The 25370-nt window shown below is 45.5% G+C and overlaps 1 protein-coding gene across 1 annotated transcript in view; it reads right to left on the bottom strand.

Annotated features, from left to right (window-relative positions):
- Positions 1 to 25370, bottom strand: part of LOC138286353 (uncharacterized) — a 1286679-nt gene that overhangs the window by 838752 nt on the left and 422557 nt on the right. The window contains exon 52 of the mRNA XM_069226509.1: positions 13743 to 13807. Within this exon, the coding sequence (XP_069082610.1) occupies positions 13743 to 13807 (65 nt within the window). The remainder of the gene's footprint in view (positions 1 to 13742; positions 13808 to 25370) is intronic.

Genomic DNA, 25370 nt, shown 5'->3' with positions numbered 1-25370 from the left:
AGCATTCAAGTACCAAATGTAGTTTCTCGGTGTCTGGGATAGTGGTGGTTTCGTTCTCAAAGGGTTGACCCACTGTTTCCCCTGTCAAAGAGGCATCTCTGCTTCCTGCTGCAGGTGTAACATCTGTTGCTTGGGGGGCATATGACATGCATGTGCTCAGAGTCCTAGCGGAAGACCACTCCTGCACTTAGCCATCATAACATCTCGCTAAGCATGGTGGTGATCCGTGGACTCACGCCCGAGGTTCTTTCATGGCGTTGTGTTTGTTGAAAAAAGATGCTTGCATGTTACTTGTTTGGAGTAACAAGTTACCATGACCAGAGTTCCTTTCAACTCACTCACCGTCCATATGCACACTCAACAGGCATCGTGAACTTTCCTCTTGGGTAACAATCATTTCTGGAAATCTGATCACCCACGTTCAAACTACCTGGCTTAGTATGACGCTTCATGCCAGCATATATATACATTACTTTTTAGCTGGCAGTGCTGGCTAGCATGCCTGTCGGGGGCCCACCCATGCTTCAAAGTAAGGGACTTTTGGAGTGGAACCCCTGACAGCTAAGCCAAACATGATGCTAGAAAGGGTACTGTAGAGGGAATAGGTGTTTCTGTAATGGTGTAATTCATCAGGAAATTACAAATGGCCCATGAAGAGTTTGAAAAACCGATGGGTTCCACAGACATTCTAAAGTATGTTGTCAATGGTTGGGGAAATATAGGGTTTCCTTTTTGATTGCTTGGCTTTGGAGGTGCAAAGCAATGCAGATTGGAACAGTCCTGTATTGCTTTGGTTTTGTTGTCAATACGAAGTGGGACACCACGGGTGTTGTGTGAGATACCTTTTCAGTGACCCCCTATTGTTCCAATTTGCTGCGTTCTGTCTCCACCAGTGACAGGAGGTGGAAAGGTATTCGTCTGTGAAGAAGGGTAAGAGCCTTCATGTTTGAGTCTATGCGTAGTTTTATCTTCCTTTTCAGGCAGCACAGTCCTTGAAAAAAATAGTTTACTTCTTTCGGCAGTCCCTCCATGTCCCATGTGTTCATACAACATGACTGTCCCCGGGTCTATGATGAAGAGCTTTTTCTATGTTGCTTTGTGTTTGTGGTGCACCCCGCTTTCAAATGGCCCTGCTAGCTTCAAAGAGACCATACCACCATAGGCAAAAAATATTCCTATGGTGGGTGCGAGGCGTGATCTGGGTTTTAGCTGCAAATACTGGCATTTATCCAAGACATTCACCAACACTTCTGAGACAATTAAAGCTGTCACATCGAACCCATGTATCTGTACTCGACATTTGGGTTGAGGCCTTTTGTTTGTGGACGACCTACCTACAAATGAGATATGAAAAGTCACATTGCACAAGATCCATCGTAAACACTCAACTAAATGGATCTGTCCACTTATTTTGTTATCTTGATATCACCTGCTATGTTCTTAACCCTTAACTTTGTTTCGAGATGAATCTACATTTTTCACACCCTTGAACTATCTGAAAAGTGCCCCCCCGTGTAGCCACATGATAATCCTTGCTTCTCGTTGTCAAACCCTGTAGACCAGTCCTCTTGAGGGTGGTTTGCCTCTGATGGTGTCAACTGTCTCTGATTTAATTCTTCAGGGCTCTGCATATTCCTCTTTGATCATCATTTGGGCCAGAGCACACCCCATTTACTCTGCTTAAGCATTAGACAGTTTGTGTGATCTGCCGAACATGAGTATAGGGTCTAGTGTCAAGAATAGCTCCTACAGTATCAACCATCACAGTGTTGACAATCAACATCTTTGTATTAGTTGTGCCCTCACTTTCTTGGCTGGATCATCATCTGTACGTCTGCTGCCAGGTTCTCGCAGGCAGGCACAGAAACTGCCGATTGCTTGGTCTTCACTCTGTTGTGCCTACCAAATGGTAAAATGCCAGTGTTCAAGTGTGGAGTGCAGTGAGCCTCCAGCACCACTACAGCTGCTTCATAATTCGAGTTATCTTTAGTGTTTGGTCAGTTTGATTGAACTTACAGATATGTTTGCCCATATAATGTAACAAGGATCTTCTGACAACACCATCTGTTTCTCTGGTTGTTTTGAGATAGTGATTTAGGCATGCCATGGATACCTGGCATCAGGGCTGTGGGCAGGGCAGTCAGTGACCTGGAGGTAGCACTTACTAAGGACATGGTGGGCGGTGGGACCAGACCAATTCCAGGTCCTCTCCAGGTTCTGTCCAGGTTCCACTGCTTGTGCCCCATTACTGTTATTATCACAGGGGCAGCAGCTTGATTGTCGTTATTTGTCTATTTGCCTTTTCGACGCCACCCATTTTGTGGGTTTCTTCACTCGTCTCTTGTACATATACGGTTTTTCAGTTGTCTGGTCTCTGGTTATTTCTCTGAGGTTGTCTGGTCTCTTGATGACCCCTCCCTGTGGTTGTGGCTGTCCTCTGCAGGACAGTCTCACAATTCTGTGGGGTCGCTTCCTGGTGTTTGTCTACCTTCCCGCTTGCCTCCTGCAGTGCACACTATTATTTTACGTATTATTACTCCACTGAGCTCTCGAAGTGTCCCTGTTTTGTTCAGTTCACTTTCTCTAATTTTCCAGTCACCCATCAGGTTTCCTTTCCTTCGGTTTGTGTTTTTTTTCATGATGTAATCTCTGAAGGGCTCGCCGGTCATGCCATCCTAAGGGCCTTTGTCTCTCCAGGCTGCGCCTTTTTTGTGTATACAGGGCTTGTGCCCTGTAGGTTGCAGCATGACCCAGGAGTGGCCATGCAGGGCCAGTGTAGTGAGGCAGCGGACCGAGTGCTGCATGGACCCAAGGCACCGGTTACTGGTGGGTGCATGCGATGAGGGTAGAGCGTGCCACTTGGCACAATACTGAGAACTGAGGTGGAGGCTCATAAAAAATGTTGGTTAATCAAATCTATATACTATAAATGTGCGCAAGGCTACGAGACAACGAAATGCGTAAAGCTTGGCTGTCTGGTGAATAAAAGAACATTTTAGCAACCGCCCTGAGTGCTGGTGCCTTTATTTTCTGGACTGTGGTGAGAGGAGTGAATATGTTATACATATACACTAGGGTAAGCAGCACATTTGAGTAGGTAGATCGGGTGTAGGTTACCCACAGATAGGCCCCTTACATGACAGCGGCGTTAGTACTGTTATCCACAGAGGCCTCTTATCCGACAGTGGCAGACCACTACGCCTGTATATAACAAAGGCCATCAGATGTCGCCTAATAGAGATGTCCTGATTGTAAAATGTGGGATATAACAGCTTTTTCTGTATTATTATTGCGGAGACTTATTAAAAAAAAGCAGACTAGAAGTTAGAACTAGTCAAGTGCATTGACGAAGATGGTGTGAGAATCAAAATAGGTAAAAATTGAGGTTTGAGGGTAGGTGGATACAGCAGGATACTAACATGTAGGAAAGGACCCCACATTGTAAGAAAGCATCACAATTGTTGGTAACCTATATTAATTGCCCTGGTACCTGCTGTCGTGCGTGTCAAAATTCTCTTCAAAGGGAGGAATCAGAAATTGGCCTAGTAGCTGCCACCCTGTAACTGGCACCTCCGCACCAGACATCGCCATCGCCATCCCAGACGGATACAAGATCTCCCGCAGGGACCGCACCAACGGCTACGGAGGAGGACTCGCCATTGTCCACAAATCCTCCCTCAAGATCACCACCCACACCGACGAGCATTTCAACACCGCAGAGCTTCTACACTTCCGGATCCACACCGACCCCAACACCACCCTCAGAGGTACGCTTGTCTACAGTGCCCAGTTCTGCGACACCATCGCCGACCTCGCAAGCACCCAGGCACTCGCCTCCACGGACTACATCCTCCTCGGGGACCTCAATTTTCACCTCGAGAACAACAACGACCGCAACTCCACCACGCTGATCAGCAACCTCAAGAACCTCGGACTCAGACAACTCGTCACGTCACCAACCCACGCCGCCGGACACACACTGGACGCCATCTTCTCCACCAGCGACCACGTTACCTTCAAAGACACCACCGAACCCTACTGGACCGACCACCACTGTATCCACTTCACCTACAACAAAAACATTGCACACCACCACAGCCGCCAACTCCCCCGCCGCAACTGGGGCAAAGTCACTGAAGAACAACTTCTCAGCACCCTCTCCCAGAACCCACCGAACAAGCCCACCGACCCAGACACCGCGGCCTGCAACTTCAGACAATGGATCAACAACTGCGCCAACATCCTCGCCCCACTGAAGAAACCCCTCAGCAACCTCGCCAGCAAGAAAGCCTCCTGGTTCACCGACGAACTCCTGGCCTCCAAACGCGCCTGCAGGAAACTGGAAAAGAAATGGCTCCAAGAACGCACACCGGACAACCACATAGCCCTCAAAGACGCCACCCGCCGACACCACCACCTCATCAGGACCACCAAGAGGTCCTCCTTCAAAGACCGCCTAGACAACAACGCACACGACAGCAAAGAGCTCTTCCGCATCGTAAAGGAACTGTCCACCCCCAGCGCCAACGTCAACGTCAACGACATCCCGCCCTCTCAGGAACTTTGCGACTCCCTCGCCGCTTTTTTCCACAGCAAGATCGCCGACATCCACAGCAGCTTCAACACCCCGACCACGCCCACCTCCGTCACCACCTCGAACCCAAGCATCGCCAACCCCATCACCGCCTGGTCCAACGTCGACGACGACGCAACACGCAAAATCATGAACTCCATCCACTCCGGATCACCGACTGACCCCTGCCCCCACCACATCTTCAACAAAGCCGACTATCATCGCGCCCCAACTCTGCAAGATCATCAACGCCTCCTTCGAAACAGGCACCTTCCCGGAAAGCTGGAAGCACGCAGACATCAACGCCCTCCTCAAGAAACCCAAAGCCGACCCCAAGGACCTCAAGAACTTCCGCCCCATCTCCCTCCTCCCCTACCCAGCAAAAGTCGCAGAAAAGATCGTCAACCTTCAACTGACACGCCACATCGAAGACAACAATGTCCTCGACCCCTCACAAACCGGATTTAGACGCAACCACAGCACCGAGACCGCCCTCATCGCCGCCACAGATGACATCAGACGCCAACTCGACCACGGCGAGACCTCCGCCCTCATCCTCCTAGACCTCTCAGCGGCCTTCGACATGGTCTGCCACTGCACCCTACTATCACGCCTCCAAGAAGCCGGCATCCAGGAAAAAGCCCTAGCCTGGACCTCATCCTTCCTCTCCGGCAGAACACAGACCGTCCGCCTCCCACCCTACCGCTCAGAAGCCAACATCATCATCTGCGGCGTCCCCCAGGGCTCCTCCCTGAGCCCAACGCTGTTCAACATTTACATGGCCCCCCTCGCACAAGTGGCCCGCCGTCACGACCTCAACATCATCACCTACGCCGACGACACCCAGCTCATCCTCCCCCTCACCAACGACCCCGCCAAAGCCAACCTGCACGAAGGAATGAAAGCAGTCGCTGACTGGATGAGAAATAGCCGCTTGAAACTCAACACCGACAAGACAGAAATCCTCATCCTCGGGACATCCCCCTCCGCCTGGAAAGAATCGTGGTGGCCCACCACCCTTGGTACGGCTTCGACGCCCACCGACCACGCCCGCAACTTGGGATTCATCCTCGACTCCGCACTCTCCATGGACAGACAAGTCAGCGCCGTCACCTCCTCCTGCTACAACACCCTCCGCAGGATCTACAAGTGGATCCCAACCGACACCAGGAAGACGGTGACCCACGCCCTCGTCAGCAGCAGATTTGACTACGGCAAAGCACTCTATGCAGGAATCCCAGCAAAAAACCTCCAACGGCTCCAACGCATACAAAACGCCTCAGCCCGACTCATCACCAACGCACCCCGCCACAGCCACATCACCCCCCACCTCAATGAGCTCCACTGGCTTCCCGTCGACAAAAGGGTCACCTTCAAGCTCCTCACCCACGCACACAAATCACTCCACAATGCCGGCCCCACCTACCTCAACGAGAGACTCAATTTCTACACGCCGACCCGTCAACTGCGATCCACGAGCCTCGCCCTCGCCACCGTCCCCCGCATCCAATGAACCACCTCCGGCGGCAGATCCTTCTCCTACCTCGCCGCCAAGACCTGGAACACGCTCCCTACCTACCTCCAACAGACTCAAGACCTACTCACCTTCAGAAGACTCCTCAAGACCGGCTCTTCGAGCAGTAGCAGTCTCCACCTACTCGGTACCTCCGTCTCACAAGACATCGTTATTTTTATTATTATTTTTAAACAATTTTTATTGGATTTTTTGTTTAAAACTGTTAATACAATCTTGTCTCAGCATAACAACTCGTATGACATTAGGCACTTTTTACCAGTTAAAATCGCGGAAAATACTAGATGACACAGCGGTATCACCATTCATGGTTGAGAACATACATTAAATACTGACAGCAGTGATTAAACCAATTCCCTTGGCTCTACATTTGTTACCTGTCTTACCAGGAGAAAGCCAGATCGAGAGTTCTCAAGTAACGTAGTAAATGATTCGCTGCAAGCAAGTGAGCCCTGTCAGATTGTTGCAGTTTTATTGCAAATCAGGCTCGCAGGCTAGTTTATCAACCCACCTGCAGTGCATAGTGAAGTGTGTGCAGGCTATATGTCCCTTGACGTCTGGGCGCGCTCTAATTCCTGTCACAAGGGCTTATCACAGTGCCTGCAGCTCTGAGGAACAAGTAGTTAACCCCTGCCCCCCTACACCCTCCACTAACTTGACCTGCTCTTTGCTCCTCATAGGATTGCTTCATTATATGTGATGCTGTGTGGGAAGCGAAGGGGACCCCAGGGATCTAGCCCCTCCGGTATTGTGAGTAGGCACAACAATGGCATGTTGGGATAGGGTTCACTGGTTGTGTAAGCCAGTAAATGATAATTCAGGTAGGCTCATTCCCAGCCGCAACTACAATTTCCTGTGTGACCTTTGAACCGAATTGTCTAAGATGCTCCAGTAACACTCCCCACTCAAAAGACATTGTTATATGACGTCGGTGAGTGTAGGGCCAGCGCGCGGCAAGAAAGGCACCAATATCCAAGCCAGTCTCACCTATCCCACATTAAAATGCCTCACCCGCATCAAGTGCTTGTCAGCATCAAGTGGGAAACTCTTTCTGTGAACTGAACCTTAACAGCACACTTTATCATTAGCAAGCATTTAATAGGATAAGCCTTTGACTACCGCCACAGTGATAAATGAGTGGTTGTTTTTATCTAACATCTGACTAAACCTCAAGCAAGCACTGCAGCTGAGCTTCTAGCGCAAAAGGACACTCCATGAAAGGAGAACAGCTGCCCAGGCTGGAATACACAGAGCGACAGCCAGGCCTTCAAACATCACAGGCAGATGGAGTGATAATCAGGTTTTCCCAAAGCGTGTGGATGTTACACAGGTGTGGGCCTCTGGCACCATCCACTTCTTCTTACATTCGTGATTGAAGTTTGACAGTCAACAACAAAGGGCCTCCTAGATGCACTGAAGCTTTTATTCCATCCAACCGGTTAACACACACAAACAGCAGATTTCACTTTGAAAAATAGAGACTGATGCTCTTTGTGGACAGGATTGCATATTTCCACTTACCTTAAACTCACATTCTTCCTATATAGATGGTATAAAATCATATACCATAATGCAAATAGTATAATCATAACATACTCTCCATATAAAAATACCTATAATATCATATTCTACATCGATGCCAAACTTTGCCATGGCCGGTCCCAAGCCCAGCTGTGAAAGGAGGAGGGTAATGCGTGGGGCTAGCTACCCCACCATGTAAAGAAATCTTAGCTACAGAAACGTCAAGCAAAAGACCAAAAGACATCCCGGCTTTGGGAAGAGAGGAATCTCCTTTACAGAGAGTTAAGACACCTTGTGGTTAAAGCCAGAGCTCCCTAGAAGCCACAAAGCCAATTCACCCCCTTTCAACCCAGACAATCACCATCTGCTGCCCCTTAATCTTTGGCTGATGGAGCAAGAACTGGAATTTCGAAAGGCATTAAAAAATTGGTCATTCTAGGTCCGTTTTTTTTTTTTTATTCCTTTCTTGTTGCATATCTTTCTCATCCCCTCTGTGGTCAGGGTTTAGTAGCGCTGGGAAACCCAACGGTAGCCATGCACTCTATAAATTGTGTAACATAACATAACATAACCTTGTGGTAAAAGCCAGAGCTCCCTAGAAGCCACAAAGCCAATTCACCCCCTTTCAACCCAATCTCCATCTGGATATGGAATGTGAGGACCATGTGCAAGAGAGGAAAGACAGCCAAAGTGGCAGCGGAGATGAAAAAAATACAACCTTGTCCTGCTTGGCATCAGTGATTACAGATGGATACAATCCAGACAGAAAAGACTGACTCCAGGCTGAATGCTGCTGTATTCTGGACATGAGGAAGAGAATGGCCCACATGCTCAGGGAATAGCACTGATGCTAATGCCAGCAGCCAACAGAGCTCTAATTGGAAGGGAAGCCTGCATTCCCAAAATCATTACAGCGACCTTCCACACAAAGAAAAAGAGGATCAACATAAATGTTTTCCAGTGCTATGCATTTACAAATGACAGCAAAGAATGGGAAAAAGAACATTTTTTCAACAGACTCCAGTTCATCCAAGAGAAATGGCTTGAGAGAGACATCACCATACTGCCGGAAGACCTCAAAGTCAACATTGAAGCAACAACGCTGGGCACAAAGAAGTCATGGGCAACCATGGCCTTGGCGCCAACAAAAATGATGAAAGGCCCGCAGGGCTCTGTGCCCTGAACAGTCTGGTGATAGGTGGTAGTGTATTCCTGTGCAAAAAAATACACAAGGCAATGTGTGTTTCACCAGGCGGTGCCAGAAGTGAAGTGCACGGTGCCTATATATGCCACATCAGCACAAAGACATCTTTTTGTGACTTTCCATGCCCAAAGCGCGGAGCCATGAGGAACACTGACCACTGGTGTGCGAAGCTAGGGCCTGTAAAAGGACAAATACTTTATACATTATAATCCGTTTGCAGAGCGGCGAGGATGTGAGGATCGGTAATGAATCTGTGGCTAGATAGAGTCTCTACCAGATAAGGCGTTATCAAAGGTAAGTAACCTGTTCATCTGACAGAGACTTCTAGCCACAGATTCCTTACCTTAGAATAGATACCCAAGCAATACCTCACTGGAGGTAGAGCTGCAATATGAATTAGACAAAGAAATCCTGTGGGACTGAACAGTTAAAGTGACTATCAGGCCGAACCTGACTGTTCAGGCAGTAGTGCTTTTTCAACGTGTGCAAGGAAGTCCACGTTGCTGCCTGACAGATAACTTAGAGGTCACAGCCTTGGCCCAGTAAAGTGAGCTGCTTTTTGGCCAATGCGTAGCAGATTTGACGGAGAGCACTATCCCTCGCAAGGTGGTACACTTTTGCACTGTCTTCCCTTTCTTGGTTCTAACATCCCCCCACAAGGAGTTGATCATTGATGTGCAATTCACAAGTGTGATCAAGGAAGAACAACAATCCTCTTCTGGGGTCCAGCGCGTAGAGTCTCTCCTCTTCTTTAGTGGAGTGAGGTGAAGTATAAACGTAGGCAGAGTGATGGACTGGCCTACATGAAAAGGAGTTATTACCTTTTGTAAGAAGGATGCTCAGGTTCGAAGAACAACGTTGTCTGGGTAGGTTCGTATGGAGATTTGTGGACAGTAAATTACTGACCCTACAGGCAGATGCTATCACCACTAGAATGGCAATTCTGATGCTTAGAAGTCTGAAGGAGCCTACATCAGCAAAGTAAGAACCAGGCCGGGGCATAATAAAAAGCACTGGTGGCAACATATGCTGGAGACCTTTCAGTAATATATGTACACTAGAGGACTTGAAATGGGATGGCTGCTATAGCAACTGCCGAAATAGCAGAAAAATAGGATGCCCAAAGCAGAGTCCTGTTTGGCCAAGCAAAGAATGAGCAGAAGAACTTGAGGCATATATAGTCTTGGTGGAGAGACGCCTGGATGCCAAAATAATATTGCAAACTTCGAGCAGAAGGTCAAAAGCTGTCAACTGTCACCGCCCAACATACATGCATCAAGCCAAAGTATTTGCAGGTTTAGGTGCAGAACTCTGCCCTGTTGGTGTGAAAGAAGATCCTTCCAAAGAGGCAGCCTGATCGGGGTACCAATGCTCATTGCTGAATGGCTCGGAATACCAGACTTTCCGTGCCCAATCTGGAGCCACAAGAATCACTTGGGTCTGATCGTTTATGATGTTCTTGGGAACTCTGGGCAGGATTGGTATTGGTGGGAAGGCATACAGGAGGCAAGAGCTCCACTCAAGGCAAAAAGCATCTCCAAGCAAGTGCTGCCTTGGAAACTCTAGGATGCAAAACTGCTGATATTGAATGTTCTTGCCAGTGGCAAACAGATCTAGCCAAGGCCCTCCCTACTCTTGAAAGAGGACTTGCACCACTTCCGGATGAGACGCCATTTGTGATCTGCTAGTCATCAACAGCTGAGTTTGTCTGTTCTGGCATTCAGAGAACCAGCCAGGTGCTGAACCACTAGGGATATGCTTTGGTGTTCCAGCCACATCCGGAGGCACAGCGCCACCTGACAAAGGGTCCACAACCACACCCCACTGTGTTTGTTGCAGTATCACATGGCGGTGTTGTCATCTATGAACACTGGCTCAGCTTTCCTTTGATTGAAGGAAGAAAGGTTTTTATTGCCAAAAGGATTACCCAAAGTTCCAACAGGTTGATGTGGAGCTTGGCTTCCACTTGAGACCAGAGTCCCCTGATCGCCACCTCTCCCAAATGGCTGCCCCAGCACAGGAGTGATGCATCTGTCACTACAGTCAGCTTTGATTGGGAAGGGAGAGGGGTCTACCATTAGTCAGGAATTTACAGGTACTGTCTACCCAATCGCAGTTCCTCAACCACCACTGCATGTCTATTGCAGTTCCCTTAGAGATTTCGACCATATCAGAGGGATTACCCTGAACTTCGGGTCCCACTACAGAGCCCGCATATGCCAATGGGCTTGGGTCACCAGCAAGATGCAGGATGCCCAGCAGCCTCAGAGTCAGTCTCACCAAAATCCAGGATAGGCGCCTAAACATTGGAATCATAGCCTGAATATCCTTGACTCATCGATCAGGAGGATAGGCCTGAAACTGCAATGTGTCCAGAACAGCTCTGATGAAGGGGAGGATTTGAGAAGGAGTCAGGTGTGACTTCGGCACCTTGATTGTGAACCCGAGCAAGTGCAGAAAGTTCACCGTAGGCTGGAGGTGTCAGACAACTGCCTGGGGCATTTTAGCCTTCAACAGCTGATCGTCGAGAAAGGGGAAGACTGGCCCCGCCGATATTCGCAGATGTGCTTCCACCACCTCCATTACCTTGAACACCCAAAGGGCGCTGGTAAGGCCAAAGGGGAGCACAGCAAACTGAACGTGCTCTTCTCATCAAACGTTTCCAGATCCAGTCTGATGCCTGGGGCTTATTCTAAGTTAAGGAATCTGAGGCTCGAAGTCTCTATCAGATATTACTACATGTATTACATGTGTTGACTATGTTAAGCGTCTCACTGCTGAGCAGCACTGCACAACAGATCTCAGGTAATTCACACTGTAACAACCACACACTGACATGAAATGCTACTGCCACGGATACCTGAAGCCACAGCAGAGAAGCCACATAGAAAGTGAGTCACATCCAGCTAATACCAGAAATAGGTACCTTGACTGCAGAGTTCTGAGAAGACATGTATTTTTGGGTGGAACAACCTTGTTGAAGACATTCAAAATCTCTAGGTTTTCAAAGACAAACTACTGACACTTTCCAGAGACTAAGAAACCCATGGCTCGGGCGAGGAATGTGCAATTTTTTCAAGTGAAGCTTTAGGGTCACACAGATGGTCATGGTGAAAGCCTTGCTTTGTTGAGAATAATAATGGGGTTCAATGTTAGATGTGAATAATGGTGTTAAAAAACTAGTGCACAGAGAAAAGGATGGGCATCAAGTTGTTGATGTTAGCGATATCAGTGCAGAACTGCATATCTTTAGCATTACTATAGTGCTCAGCTGCACTTGGAAGGGATCACTTAGGCTGATGTGTTGGTATATGAGCTTTTGAATATCAGTGACAGGCTGTTTATTGCATTTATTATGTTGGATGATAAACAACTCTATATGTGCTGCTGCACCTAAAGGTTGTGCATGCACAGGCGGTGTGGTGTTACACTTGCATGTACTCATTCACACAAATAAGGATCCAAAATCGGTTGTCATGTGTGGCTTGTTCGTTGTGCTATTTTAGGTATCAAACAATAGTTTGTTCAGTCTATGTGTGAGGTCAGAAGGTGATAGTTGAAGGCATTGTCATCAAGCACATATACACCTCTTTCCAGGGTACCTAAAATCTAAGCTCATTTATCTTTCTGAATGACTGACAGAGCTGAGTCTTTGCATGGATGAGAATTGGCAGGAGACAAATCAGAAAATAAAATCATCTCATGTGGGTATGTATCAACACTTCAGTATTAGTAAGCACCTAAGATAAAGTGCCCTTGATAGTGTGAGCTCTAGGTAATAAATGTGGTTCAGGATATCACAGCAATAAAAGTACAAATCATTGTGTAATCTTTGATCATAGCTTTAACACAAATGCCCTATTAGTGTGTAGACTTAAATCAGACATTTATTTCTTAAAATTTCTGAAATCCTTTGCTAGCTGGCCTTGGCTGGAGGCTCTCAATCATGTCTACAGGGTGCCACCTTCTTGAACGCCTTGTCCAGTTTCTCACTTCAAACATCTTTGAAAGACTGATTTGCGTTGATGCCCTGTGGTCACATTCATAGCGGTATTCATGATCTAGAACACGGTCTGGTATTTTCAGATGTAAATGATCTGCCAAACTGCTGAAGGGTGATGCTTTCAGACCGCTTGCTGTGCTTTACCATACCATACTCATTCTTTTGAGGGTCAGAATTATCAAGAACACTGCATCAAGTGTGAAACTCCGTCTCCTCCTCATAATGACCCCTCAAATGCTAGAATGTTACATTAGGGCTCTCAGTAGTTATATATTTATCGTATTTGCATGTGATCTGTGTTGTTACCTTCTTGATATGGATGCATTTGCACTAGAAATAAAAATGTAATTAAAATGGAAGATCCTTCTTTGTCAATTAAGACAATTTATTGGAGACGTTGCATTTTCTACATGAGGTTGGCAAGCGCAAGCTTTTGCCTCATATGATAAATCAGCTCAGTGACCTCTAAAGGTCTCAGTAATGGTACTAGAAATCGCACAGCACATATGGTGTAACTTGAAGGAAACAAATGCAGGTTAAATAATATACCAGATCACAGACAAATACAACTCATGTGATTTGAATCTTAAGAGAGACCACTAGTATTGAAGTTCAGGAAGAATAAGGAACTAAGGTAGTGATTATTCTCTATATACGTGTTTAGAAAATGTTAATTAGGCATAGCAGAGAAAGGAAGGCAAGAGCTGAGTCCCTTGCCTTCCTTTCACTGCTATGCCTAATTAGCATTTTGAGGGACTCAGCCCTACTGCATAACAATTGAAGTTGGTTGCTTATTTGCAAATAGGGCTCAGGATTTGGAACCAGTGGTTAAGTTTAAGTTTAGGATAAGGATCAGTTTCAGAAGTTTAGGATCAGGTTCAGAATACGTTTAATCCTTAAAACATACCTCCCAGAATATTCGAAGAGAGGCAGACATCTTAATACGTTCATTATTTTCCAAAACACACGTATCTAGAAGAACATAAAAACAAGGTTACTATACAGTTAATTAAATATGCCTTTACAGTACATTTAATCTATGTATCATGTCTATTACCTACCTATCCACTCAACCCAAAAATGTACTCACCCATATCTACCCACCAATTCATCATTTAGTTGAAGTAGCAGGATTGCATGAAATTATCCTAGATCCGACCGTGCCTTACAGACCACTACACACAGAATGCTAAAGCGTCTCTATGTGGCTTATAAACAGTGGAACATACCTCTGGTGGGGGAAGTTGCTCAGTGTTGCACACACTGGCTAAGATTCACATTCACAGGTGTCTAAATAGTTCTTGTTAAAAGCCATACGCTATTCCTATATTGCATTGGCCATGTTCTCAGGTAGTGAATTTTCTTCTTGTCTGTCAGAAATGGGGTCTCTAGTTGGCAGAGGTATACATCTTTGTCCAAATAGGGACCACAGGCCTAGTCAGGGTAAGTCACACACATTCCAAATTATCCTGTGCCCACCCTCTGGTAGCTTGGCACTGAGCAGTCAATTTAGAAGGCGATGTGTAAAGTATTTGTGCAATAAATCATACAGTAACACAGTGAAAACACCACAAAAATACACCACACAGGTTTAGAAAAATGTATGATATTTATCTAGTTAAATTAGGGTCAAAACGATAAAGATTCAATAAGCAACAGTTGAAATATCACTTTTGCAAGATTAAAAAGAGTCTTAAATCTCTGAAATCAACAGTTGTCTCTTGTTTACACAAAGTACCTGGTTTGCGTCAAATATAACACACATTGGGACCGCAGAGGAGGAGATGCATGGAAAAATAGGGTATGCAGCGGATTTTCCGACGCGGCACAGATGATGCGTTGTTTCTTTCCACGCTGCAAGGGGCTTTGCGTCGATTTCCGGCATGCAGTCTTGGTTCCCCACTGGCGATGCAGGGATCTTTTTGCCGCCCAGGGACGATGCGGGGAAATCCTGGGCAGGCGGGAAGAAGTCACAGGCGTTGCGTCGATCTGGTAGGCGATGCATCAAATTTTCTCTCGCACAGCAGACGCTGCGTTGATTCTTCACTCTGGAAGTCAGGCTGCGTTGTTCCGGTTCTGCTGTGAATTTTTCGGGTAGGCCATGCGTCAAATTTCTGGCTGCAAGGCAGCGCTGCATCGATTCTTCACTTTGAAAGACAGGCTGCATCGTTCTGGCTCGGCTGTGTGGCGATTTCTAGGTCGCAAAATGGCTGTGCATCATTTCTGGCAGGCTGTGCGTCGATTTTTGGCGCACAATGAGTTTCCTGAAGAGATGAAGTCTTTTTGGCCCTGAGACTTCAAAAAACCGGTGGCAACCTCAATCCAAGCCCTTGGAGAGCACTTTTCAGCAAAATCAGAGGGCAGCAGTCCTTCTCAACAAATCAGTCCAGATGAGTCAGTTGGGCAGCCAGGCAGATCCTCTTGACAGGTTGCAGGTTCGGGTCCAGAAGTGTCTGAGTTGGTGGGGTCAGGAACTCAGTTTATATACCCAAAAATGCCTTTGAAGTGGGGGAGACTTCAATGAGTGGTTTTGAAGAGCACAAATTCCTCTTTCGGTGCAATCCTGTCTGCCAGGGTCCCAGTAGGGGGTTTGGCAGTCCATTGTGTGAGGGCAGGCTAATGGCCTTTGTAACGTAAGTGTCAGGCCCTCCACAGGGAGTCTGTGCAGGCTCTCTCCAGCCCAGAAACCGTGTTGCTGGGCTGGAGAGAGCCCTGTGCGCATGTGTGTTTGGCCGGGCCGAGACGGCCGGTCAAACAGACATGCGTTCTGAGGGGAGTGCACAGCGCACTCCCCTCAGTTCGTCACCCCCAATGACCCGCCCCTTTTACATGGAAAGGATAATAAACAGAGTTTATTATCCTTTCCATGTAAAAGGATTTGCAGCAGCTGCTGCTGGTGGGGGGGCCACGCTTCTCCGCCCATACGGAGGAGCCGTGCCTGGAAAACAGTAGCAACTTGTAGTAGTAATTTGTATCGATTTTAATTAACTGATACAAATAAATCATCATATCATTTATAGCAATGGGGCACAGATGCACAGAAAAAGTAGACATGTGCTACTATACAGTACAGAAGCAGTTTCTGGTGTGGCTTCTAGGTGACCAATACCCACATGCTGTGAATGGGAAAGAGAGTGGAAGTAGGAATATAACAGGTGCCTTTCAAATGTCCCAGTTGGTCACATTATTAATGTTGTTTCTTGCTCTCAACAGTCCAAGAGAAGAGGAAGGATATTATTTCCTGTGGAGGCAGACTGTGAAATGTGCATTGTCTGTGTGACCGTAGGAAGTCATTCAGATGGATGCTATTTCAAGAAAGGGCTGGCAAAACTGCGTAATCCTCCCCTCTGCAGATGATCAGTGCGAGCTTTTGGGTACATATGGTCCTACGATTTTCCATTAGAGCCTTTTTTCTTGAGTGGAGCAGGGGGAAAGCTATTGTCAAATGCTGAACTATAGTTGCCATGTATTAAGCTTTAACCAGTAAGCTCTGTGGATTATGTAACAGCACTTTAAAAATCACTTATGTTCCCTAGACAGCCACTGTAAGGCATGCAAAGATGTGATGTACTCAATCATCTTCAAACCCAGAGCCTTCCCACTCAGAATGGGGCCAAATGAAGTTGACTTAACACCTTTTTGGGAGGTCTATGTAAATATACTGTCAGTGTGCAAACAAACACATTCCAACGAATACTAAACCACACTGTGCTAAGAATATGAAGGTCAAAGGGAGACCTTTTCGTCATGATATTCACCTGAAGGGCCAAAAATGATGCTGGGCTTATGGTGACTCCTAGATTGCTTACTGTAGATGATGGCACAGGTGGGTCTCTCAGCGATGGTGGTTACTAGAAACTTAATTAGCTTGAGATGAGGTTTCCAAAGAATATGATTTTTATCAATAAGGAAGAGACTACTGTATCTGTTCATTTCCTGATTGGGTTAGGCAGGTGGCAATTTGTTTGCCCGAGCTCTTCCTCAACAGATAATCTACATACCATCTTCCTGCGTTTGAAATGCCATGTTGCATTAGTCAAAACCACTAGCTAGACAATGTAATTATGCATTATTAAGCTCAGGTGTTGGGGGTATCCATGTAGAACCCAGTACGCTATTCTTTGTTTTTTTGGAGGAAAGCTGACCCAAATCTATTTGCTGTGTATGTTCCTGTTTGACCTACCTGATCCATACCAGGACTGTTCAAGAAATAGTCTTATAGTCATGGCATTGAGGGCACAGTGGAATTTTTAAGTGTCAAAAGCCACTGAGAGGTTTTATTAATGTTAAAGCTAGCGGTTGTTTCTCACTAAGGGCTCTCATTTTGTGCTTACGTATCTCAGTGACCATAAATAACGTGCCTCTGGCTGAGCTGCAGCTAGACTGCTGAATACATGGGGGGATAACTCACCATTTCATCACTACATTGATGCAGCTGTCTCATTACCTGTCTTTTTAACACTTTTGCGTCAAACAGGAGTTTTCAAGATTGAGCTAGAGAGTGAAACCACTTGCACATTGAGGGGACGAGAATATTGTTTAACTTGACTGGGGGATCAGCATGATGTAGTGACGAGATGATAATATCTGTTAGGAATGGGACAAATGTGGTTATCTGGATTCTAAAATAACTGAAGTGGAAATGCATTACTAAGTATTTCTCCAGACTGTAGCATTAAATAGAAAGAAAAATACAATAGCATGGTAGCACGCCAATCCATAAATAGAAGTGTATAGGCCTGCAATGAATATATATTCACTTTGAAGGCAGAAGTAGATGTAGGTGATATAAACACTTTAAGCACTATTGGACACAAGCTGCAAATCATACATTTGTTTTAATGAAGATGTCTCTGTCTATTTAGCCTTCCCAAGCGTAGTAGTCCATGATGGCAGACATAACCTGGTGAGGTCACAATACCCTGGAAAACTGCACTAAATGTAACGTTGCAAATCACTACCTCAGCCCTGTGATGGGCCTCCAGGGGTCCTACTGAATGAAGGGTCAGCTCCATAGCTGAGAGAAGGGGCCTGAAGCAAGAGGTCTACTGCAGGTGGGCTAAAGGGTGAAGATGTGGGGAAAAACATCTCATACAGAACTGAAGCAGCATTCTGCTGTACAGGTTAGGAAGTGACAGACCTCTGAAGTGGAACGTGTATGCTAAGCAACAGAAGTGACACCTCTGGGCCCGAGAATAGCTGCAAGGAAATGTGGCACTCTTTAGTGAGGAGAAAGGGCCAGAGAGGCATATTTTGAGACTCCTGAAGGCAGCAACCAATACTCCCTCCAGAGAAAACAATAAGAACTTGGGCACCATGCAGCTCTGCAAGTGAGTACGTTAAAAGCTCTATGCCCCACATCAAATAATGCCTCACGCTTCAACTCAGAAAAGATGTGTGACCTAAAATTGTAGACCAGACAGCCTAGGAGAAATCAGATGACTTACCATAAACCCCCCCACAGAGGGCAGCAAAGTCCAGCTATGAATGGAGGAAAACAAAGGCATTCAACTCCGAGTGGGGGAATCATCACCCCGTGAATTATGGTGCCTAATGAGCAGAGAAATGTGAATGATTGTGCGGTGGGGGGGAGACACCACTGAATCATGCAGTTCATAATGGGGTCTACCCTTCTGCAACACTGTAACAATGCAAGGAAGGACTGACAGGAATCAACAAATTTTCTGAATACCACAAGGTTGGTGCCTAGAAGGGCAGAAGGTGATATCAATCATATCCATCAATATGACACACCATGGGTGCTGTGCAGATGCACCGGGGGAAGATTCACCTATGGGGACCGGAAAAGAGGAACCCCACTACCTCACCAAAGAGGATCTCTGCTCCCTGCTGCAAGATCTAGGTAAAGAGTAGTAATAGGATCGGAAGCAAGAAATTATATAGAACAGAAAGGGCACTACATAGGCTGTCGCCTCTATTAGACATTATCTAGATAGAATAAACGAAAGGGTACTCGACCTGAAGGAAGAGGCAGAAAACTTTACAGCCTCTGATCAAGCATGGACCAACAAAATGAAAGCGGTGGAAGAGCATGGTATCCCTGCAGTACATATGTAAAGACTTGGAAAACAGAGCCCAGCAGGATAATGTGCCAATCAGGAATACATTGGAAGAAACAATGGGGCCTAACACTTCTGCTCTTTGACCAGATGCTTAATCTGAAGGAGGAAGAGGGGGTTGGTGTAGAACAGTTGAATGTATTCACCCCTAGAGGACAAGATGAAAATAACATACACAGAGGCATAGTAGCAAAGCTTTTATCCTAGCAACAAAAAGAGCTCCTAGTTAAGGAGCGAAAAAAAAGAGCCCAGTCATTTACCAAGGGAACAAAGGGCCAGATGTACTAAAATGCAACTTTGAATTTCCTAAATAGCGACTTCATAGAAATCGCTATTTAGGGAATGAAAAATGTTATGTACAGAGATACTGAGATCCTAATAGCAATTCCTACAAAGTAGGAATCAATGAGGAAATCGCAAATGAGGAATCCCATTGCATTTGTGTCAATGGGCCTGTTTTGTATTTCCCAAATAGCGATTTCCTTATTGGGAAATGCAAAACCAAGGATTGGCAATGGGCAAAAGACCCCCTTGGTGTACCCTAAAAATAGAGGTGCACATGCAGAGCACAAATATGCCCAAGGGGCATGTGTGTGCTCTATTGCAGTTTTAAAAAAATAAATTTGGGGGTGCTTCTTTTAAATGGCACATGGTTACCATCAACTTCAATTTCATGGTAATTGTGATTTCCTAAAGGCCTTTGTACATCAGAAAAGCCTGTTTGGCATTTCTTAGTGGCCCAAAATTCTGATTCGGACCGTTAAGAAATGCAAAAGGGTGCTTGTACATCTGGCCCAATATTCTTCTGCTGATGGAATTAGCCCACAAGATACTTGACCAGAGGATGCAAATCCATCCTCTATTAGAATTAGAGGAGTTTGAGAAGTGCCAAATCTAATTCCGGTGCAGGATCCAATTACACTCATATGGAATGATCTTCCACATGAGGTCAGTAGCAGAGGGTAGAAAAATCCTAGGTCTGAACAAGAAGAAGCACGAAAGATCGAATAAGACAACAATGCTAGGTCAAGAGAAAGAAAAACTGAAATTCCATATTGCACTCCTTCGTGCACACTGAACTGAGAGAATATTTTTGAACATGCCCCCACAAGGGTCAGATCTGCTCAGCTACAATGTTACATTTTTTCTAGTTACTTAGTATAAGTATATGATAATTAAGTTCAAGGGTGGAGAGGTGGGAAGAATAGAAGCTGCTAGAGAGTTTTAAGTGACCATGGCTCCAACAAGGGGGAAATTGCTTTACATGTTTCAAGTTACAGTTAGTTATGTTTACCATTAATGTTATGGTATTGAGAAGGTACAATGGAAGGAGGCAAGAGGGTTGAAAACATTTGGAGGGGGAGTTGCAAAGTTGCAAAGTGGAGTGGGTGGTTTAAAGCAGTTATTGTACTGCTCCTGGCGACACAATAAAAAAAAACAAGCTGAAAAAGAAACAATACCAGACTGAAATTTACTCTTCTGCGCTTCAAAGAGAAGTTGGAGGGGCAACAGTTTTTGAAGCCTTAATGGCTAAGTTGGGCAAATACATTTTTGCTAAATGCAGTCTACATTATCTGCCTCCAACCAATTAGGAATAATTTCTGCAGTTGAAGAGTTATCTGGATTCACATGCTGGGCATTATTCTGCCATTTAGTGTTTGGGTCTGGAATTGTCTTTTTCCTTTCTTTCTTTTTTTTCTGTGGGTGTCGTCAACTGCCATTTCGGGCCTCGAAAAATCCTAAAATGTTACTAGACCTGCAGGTCGAGTAGCTTGAATAATTTACTCAACCTAACTGTAATGTACTTGACCCAGAAGTGGGTCTCAAATTGTGTGATCCTAGACAAATATTGTACTTTACATTCACCTTTTTCTTCATTGTCACGAGTGCACCTTCAAATATGTGAGTTCAGCATTACTGCTATAAAAAAAAATCCTCTTTTGTTTGCTTAAATGCACTAAACGTTTGCTCCATGTACAATAAATCTAGCACAGATACTGGGTACACATGCATGACTTGCCTCTTAGTTTACTAATAGCTTTGTCATCAGGGCAGGATTATTTCTCAGTTTATGTTTGAACACTCACTTTTAATAAATATATTACTAAAGCATGATGTGGTAGCGCCCTGTCATTTACAGACAGTAAATTTCCAAGAAATGTCCAAAAACCTTCCCAATAACTTGCAGCTTTACTGATAAAACTATATAGTGTATTAACAATAATCTGTGAAAATTGGGTTTCAGAAAACGTTAATCATTTGCACATCACCAAGTAAAGTATCCTGACTTTTTTTCATCCTATTAAAATATTTTGTTTCATCACACAGAAGTACAAAAATGGTCTTTCACAGCTACTGAAATATATTTTTAAAAGTTTGCAAAGTTGACTTAGTTATATAAATGTTGTGAGTTAGGGAAAACCTGATACCAAAAGCCTTTCATTTCACATAGGTCAGACAGTTCACCTTACAAAATCCTGGAACTCTGCAGTCACAAGGAAAAGTATTTGCATTGCAAGAAGACACATTTACTTTTGACCTCTGTCTCTGGACACAGAGCAAATGTGTCAAGAATAAGATTTAAAAGCATCTTAATTGTTAATTCAGTTTCTGACTGAGAAGAACACCTGTTCTTTGTCCACTCCCCAGAAGGGTTGAGTGGAATCTAAAAATAGCTTGACTTCATAAAATAATACTCCCCATACCAAGTAGTCCAGTAGATTTGTCAAGCCATGCAGTTGATGGTACCTGATTTCAGATGGCACCCTGGATCTTCCTGTGCATAGTCTCCATCTTCTGATTCTTATTTCTTTCTTTCCTGGTATACTTTCCTCTTGTTCTTCTCTTTCCCACATGGTTGCATCTGCTCCCATTTCCACGGAGGGGTTGGGGGTTGCATGTGAATCCAGAAAACTCTTCAAGCTGCAAAACTAGTCTTACTGGTAAGTAACCATTTAGTTTTGCAGCATGAATCATTTTCTGGATTTCTGGATTCACATGCTGTGCATTAGATTATGTAGCAGTATCCCCTCCCATGGTCTGGCTGGGATGAAATGAGGAGGTATTAGCAACCAGATGTTGCCGTACTCTGTCCCACCTGTGCTTTCTTGTTCATTTGGCTATCCATACAGCAATGATTGCGAAGATGTGTGGTGATGCACTTTCTTGCTGCTGCGCAGATTGCCTCCATTGGTACCTTTGCTAGGAACACCAGTGTTGTGCCATTTTTTGTGTTGAATAGGCTTTTGTACTTGTCAGCAGTGTCATCCCTGCCCTAGCATGCCAAGTTGTATTGTTTTCCCAATCTGGCTTGAGATTGTTTCTTTTGTTCCTGGGGAAACCCTTGGTTGCTTTGGCCAATGAGACAAACAATTGTTTTCCTTTACGAAATTCTCTTGTTTTTGCAGATAGTACATTAAAGCCCTCCTTACATCCAACATGTGTAGGGCTCTTTCTGTTTGTTTCTTTGGCTCCTTGAAGAAAGGTGGTAGCTGACTACTTTGGTTAATATGAAACTGGGTTACCACCTTTGGCGTAAACTGTGGGTTAGTTCTGAGAACCACCTTGTCCTTGTGTATTTGCAAGTATGGTTCCTGTATTGTTAGTGCCTGCAATTGGTTTACTCTGTGTAGCGATATAATTGTGATTAGGAACGCTGTCTTCAATGTTAGGTTCAAAGGTCTTTGTCACTAACTGAATTAGCATGGTATTTAGGTTCCACATTGGTGCCAAAACTGATCTTGGTGGAGCGATTCTTCTAGCTCTCTCTCAGAATGTCTTCACCACTTGGGATATGAAGAAGCTGTTGCATGAAGTGCCCAGGTTTAAGCTACTATAGCTGCCAGATGTACCTTTAAGGAAAAATAGGTTAGCTAGGTATCTAGCAGATGAGTGAGCTAGATTAATACAGTTTCCTGTTTAGTCCTTGTCTCCAAATATCTGTTATTTTTGCACCAGTCAATGTACCTTCCCCATTTTGCAGCATAGCATTATCGTATAGTAGCCTTTCTTGCTTCCTTAAGGTTATTTTTTATCTTTCTAGGCAGCAGTTGGAGGTGTCCAAATTCAAAGACTTCAGGAGCCAGGCCTCTAGGCTGAGTGTTACTGGCTTCGGGTGGTACACTCTCCACTCCTGTATTGTTAGCAGATCTTGTTCTGCTTTGATTGTCTTCATTTGTCCCCTGGATGTTTCTAGTAGATCTGAGTACCAGGTTTGTCTGGCCCATTGTGGTGCTATGAGGATGAGATGCGTCCCTGGCTGTCTGGTTTTCTCCAGCAATTTCGATATTAGAGGTAATGGAGGAAAGACGTAAGCAAATCTCCCTGACCACTTTATTGACATAGCATTCCCCTCTGATTGGTGGTGGTGAAACCTGGAGGCGAAGCGTTGGCTTTTTATCGTTCTTTACTGTTGTGAATAGGTCTATTTCCGGTCTTCCTCAGACTCTCTCCAGTACTTGTTGTTTTAGTTCCCATTCATAGGAGCTGCTTTCTTGTCTGCTCAATCTGTTCACCTCTGTGTTTTCTTTCCCTGGTAGGTGTACTGCTTTCAGTGTGATTTTCCTTGATATTGTCCATTGCCATAGCTCTTGGGCTAGCTTGCTCAGGGTGAATGATTTTGTCTATAATTAGTCACAGAGTTAGATCCTGTATTTGGGACCAGGAAGTACGTAGAATGGAGTCCCTTGTTTCTCTCCCTTATCAGCATCCTTTCATGGCTTTCTTTTAGGAGTTCTTTCATCTTTTTCCTTAGTTATACGATCTCTTATCCTTTAAATGTCTTTGGTTTTAGGGGAATTTGAGGTGGTTCCTTGATAAGTGCTATGTAGCATCGTTCTAAATCCATTTGTCTGATGTGATTTTTTTCCCCACTCCTGTAGGTCATTTCTTATTTCTGTCTCCCACTGGTGTTATGTGGGGGCAGGCATTGCTGGGCAAGTCACTGGCTTGTTGCTCCTTCCCCTTAGGAAGTGTGCCCTCTTCCCCTTCCTCGTGCACCAAAGGGCTGTCTAGCAGGATGTTTGGTGTGATCTGCCTTGCGGTTGCTGCTGTGGCTGCCCCAATGTGGAGGGTGCTCTGCCAGCGGGTCTTTGGGCTCTGTTTCCTCCCCTTCTGAATGAGCCACTGTATTGTAAAGCCCCCATTGGTTTGGGTGTTTCAATGTCCTTTTTTAAGTTGTTGTAGGGACTCATCGACCACCTGGCCGAACAGGGGGTCTCCTGTAAAGGGCATATTGATTATAGAGGCTTGTACCTCTGGCTTGAACCCTGACACTCTGAGCCAAGCATGCCTCCTTAGCATTGTGCTGTGCACGTATGCCTGCTGGCAGTGTCTGCTGCGTCCAAGGCTGATTGTAGACACATGTTAGCTATGTTTCGGCCCTTCTGCATAACTGCCTTGATGCTCTTTTTGTACTCTTCTGGGAGGTGTTGCATGAGGGACTCCATCACATACCATGGTTGGTGGCTGTATCTATTTAACAGTGTGTTGGAGTTGGCAATCCACCACTGGGTTGCTGCCTCCCTCTCAATCAATTCTCTTCCCCACCATGCCAAGCCTCTTGCTCTCATTTTCAGGTGGTGGGCCTGTGGAGGTGTGTGCATTGTTCTGCTTTCTTGCGATTGCCACAATGATGGTGTCAGCAGGGGTGTTTCCTTGTATGTATTTCAGGCCTTGAATAGATGGTTTATACTTCTTTCCTACTCTAGGGGTCACCAGTGTAGCAGGTTCCTGAAAAGCTCCCTTCCCTTGATCTAATATGCTAGGTAGCATTGGAAGATATAGGTTCCCTTTGCTGGCTGGCATTAGGGTCTTGTGGAGAAAACAAGGGTCTCCCTTTTCTTCCTCCAGCTGGACTACATATATTTCAGCAGCCCTTTTAATGAGGTTGTTTTACATGGAGAGGTCGTCGGGTGGTGATGGGCTCAAAGGCTAGCTTCCTTGGGGGAGTCAGCATCTAGATCGTGCCACGATTCTTTGTCGAATCCTGTCGACCTCCTAAACATCCTTCAGTTCGTAGAACTCTTCTTGTTCTTCTGTATGGGGCTCTGGTGTTGCTGAGCCTCAAAAGGCAGATAGGCCGTTCTCAGTGTCGAAGGACATCAACGGCTTTGGCAGGAACTGAAATTCCTTCAAGGACTTGTCAAACTCCTTTTTCCTTTGCAGGAGTGCCACCATTTCTGCTTCAAGCCTTCTTTTCTTCCTCTCCACCTCAAGCTTTTTGTCCCCTGCAATAAGCAGGTCTCTTCTTCGGCGTCAATGGCTTGGCCGCCTCTGAAGCCTTGGTCTCTTTTCTTGCTCCCTCTCAAGTGGATGGAAAAGTTGAGGGCTTCAACAAACACTTGCCTGCATCAGTACCCTTTGGTTGGTATCAGTGCAGCTCCTTTGTCTTCAGCTGATCTTCGGTCGATGATTGTTTCGGCGCCAAGGCTACACAGTGGAACTCGGAAGGTTTC

Source organism: Pleurodeles waltl, chromosome 3_2 (genome assembly GCF_031143425.1).
Source record: "Pleurodeles waltl isolate 20211129_DDA chromosome 3_2, aPleWal1.hap1.20221129, whole genome shotgun sequence".
Lineage (NCBI taxonomy): Eukaryota > Metazoa > Chordata > Amphibia > Caudata > Salamandridae > Pleurodeles > Pleurodeles waltl.
This window is presented reverse-complemented; position numbering and strand designations above follow the sequence as displayed.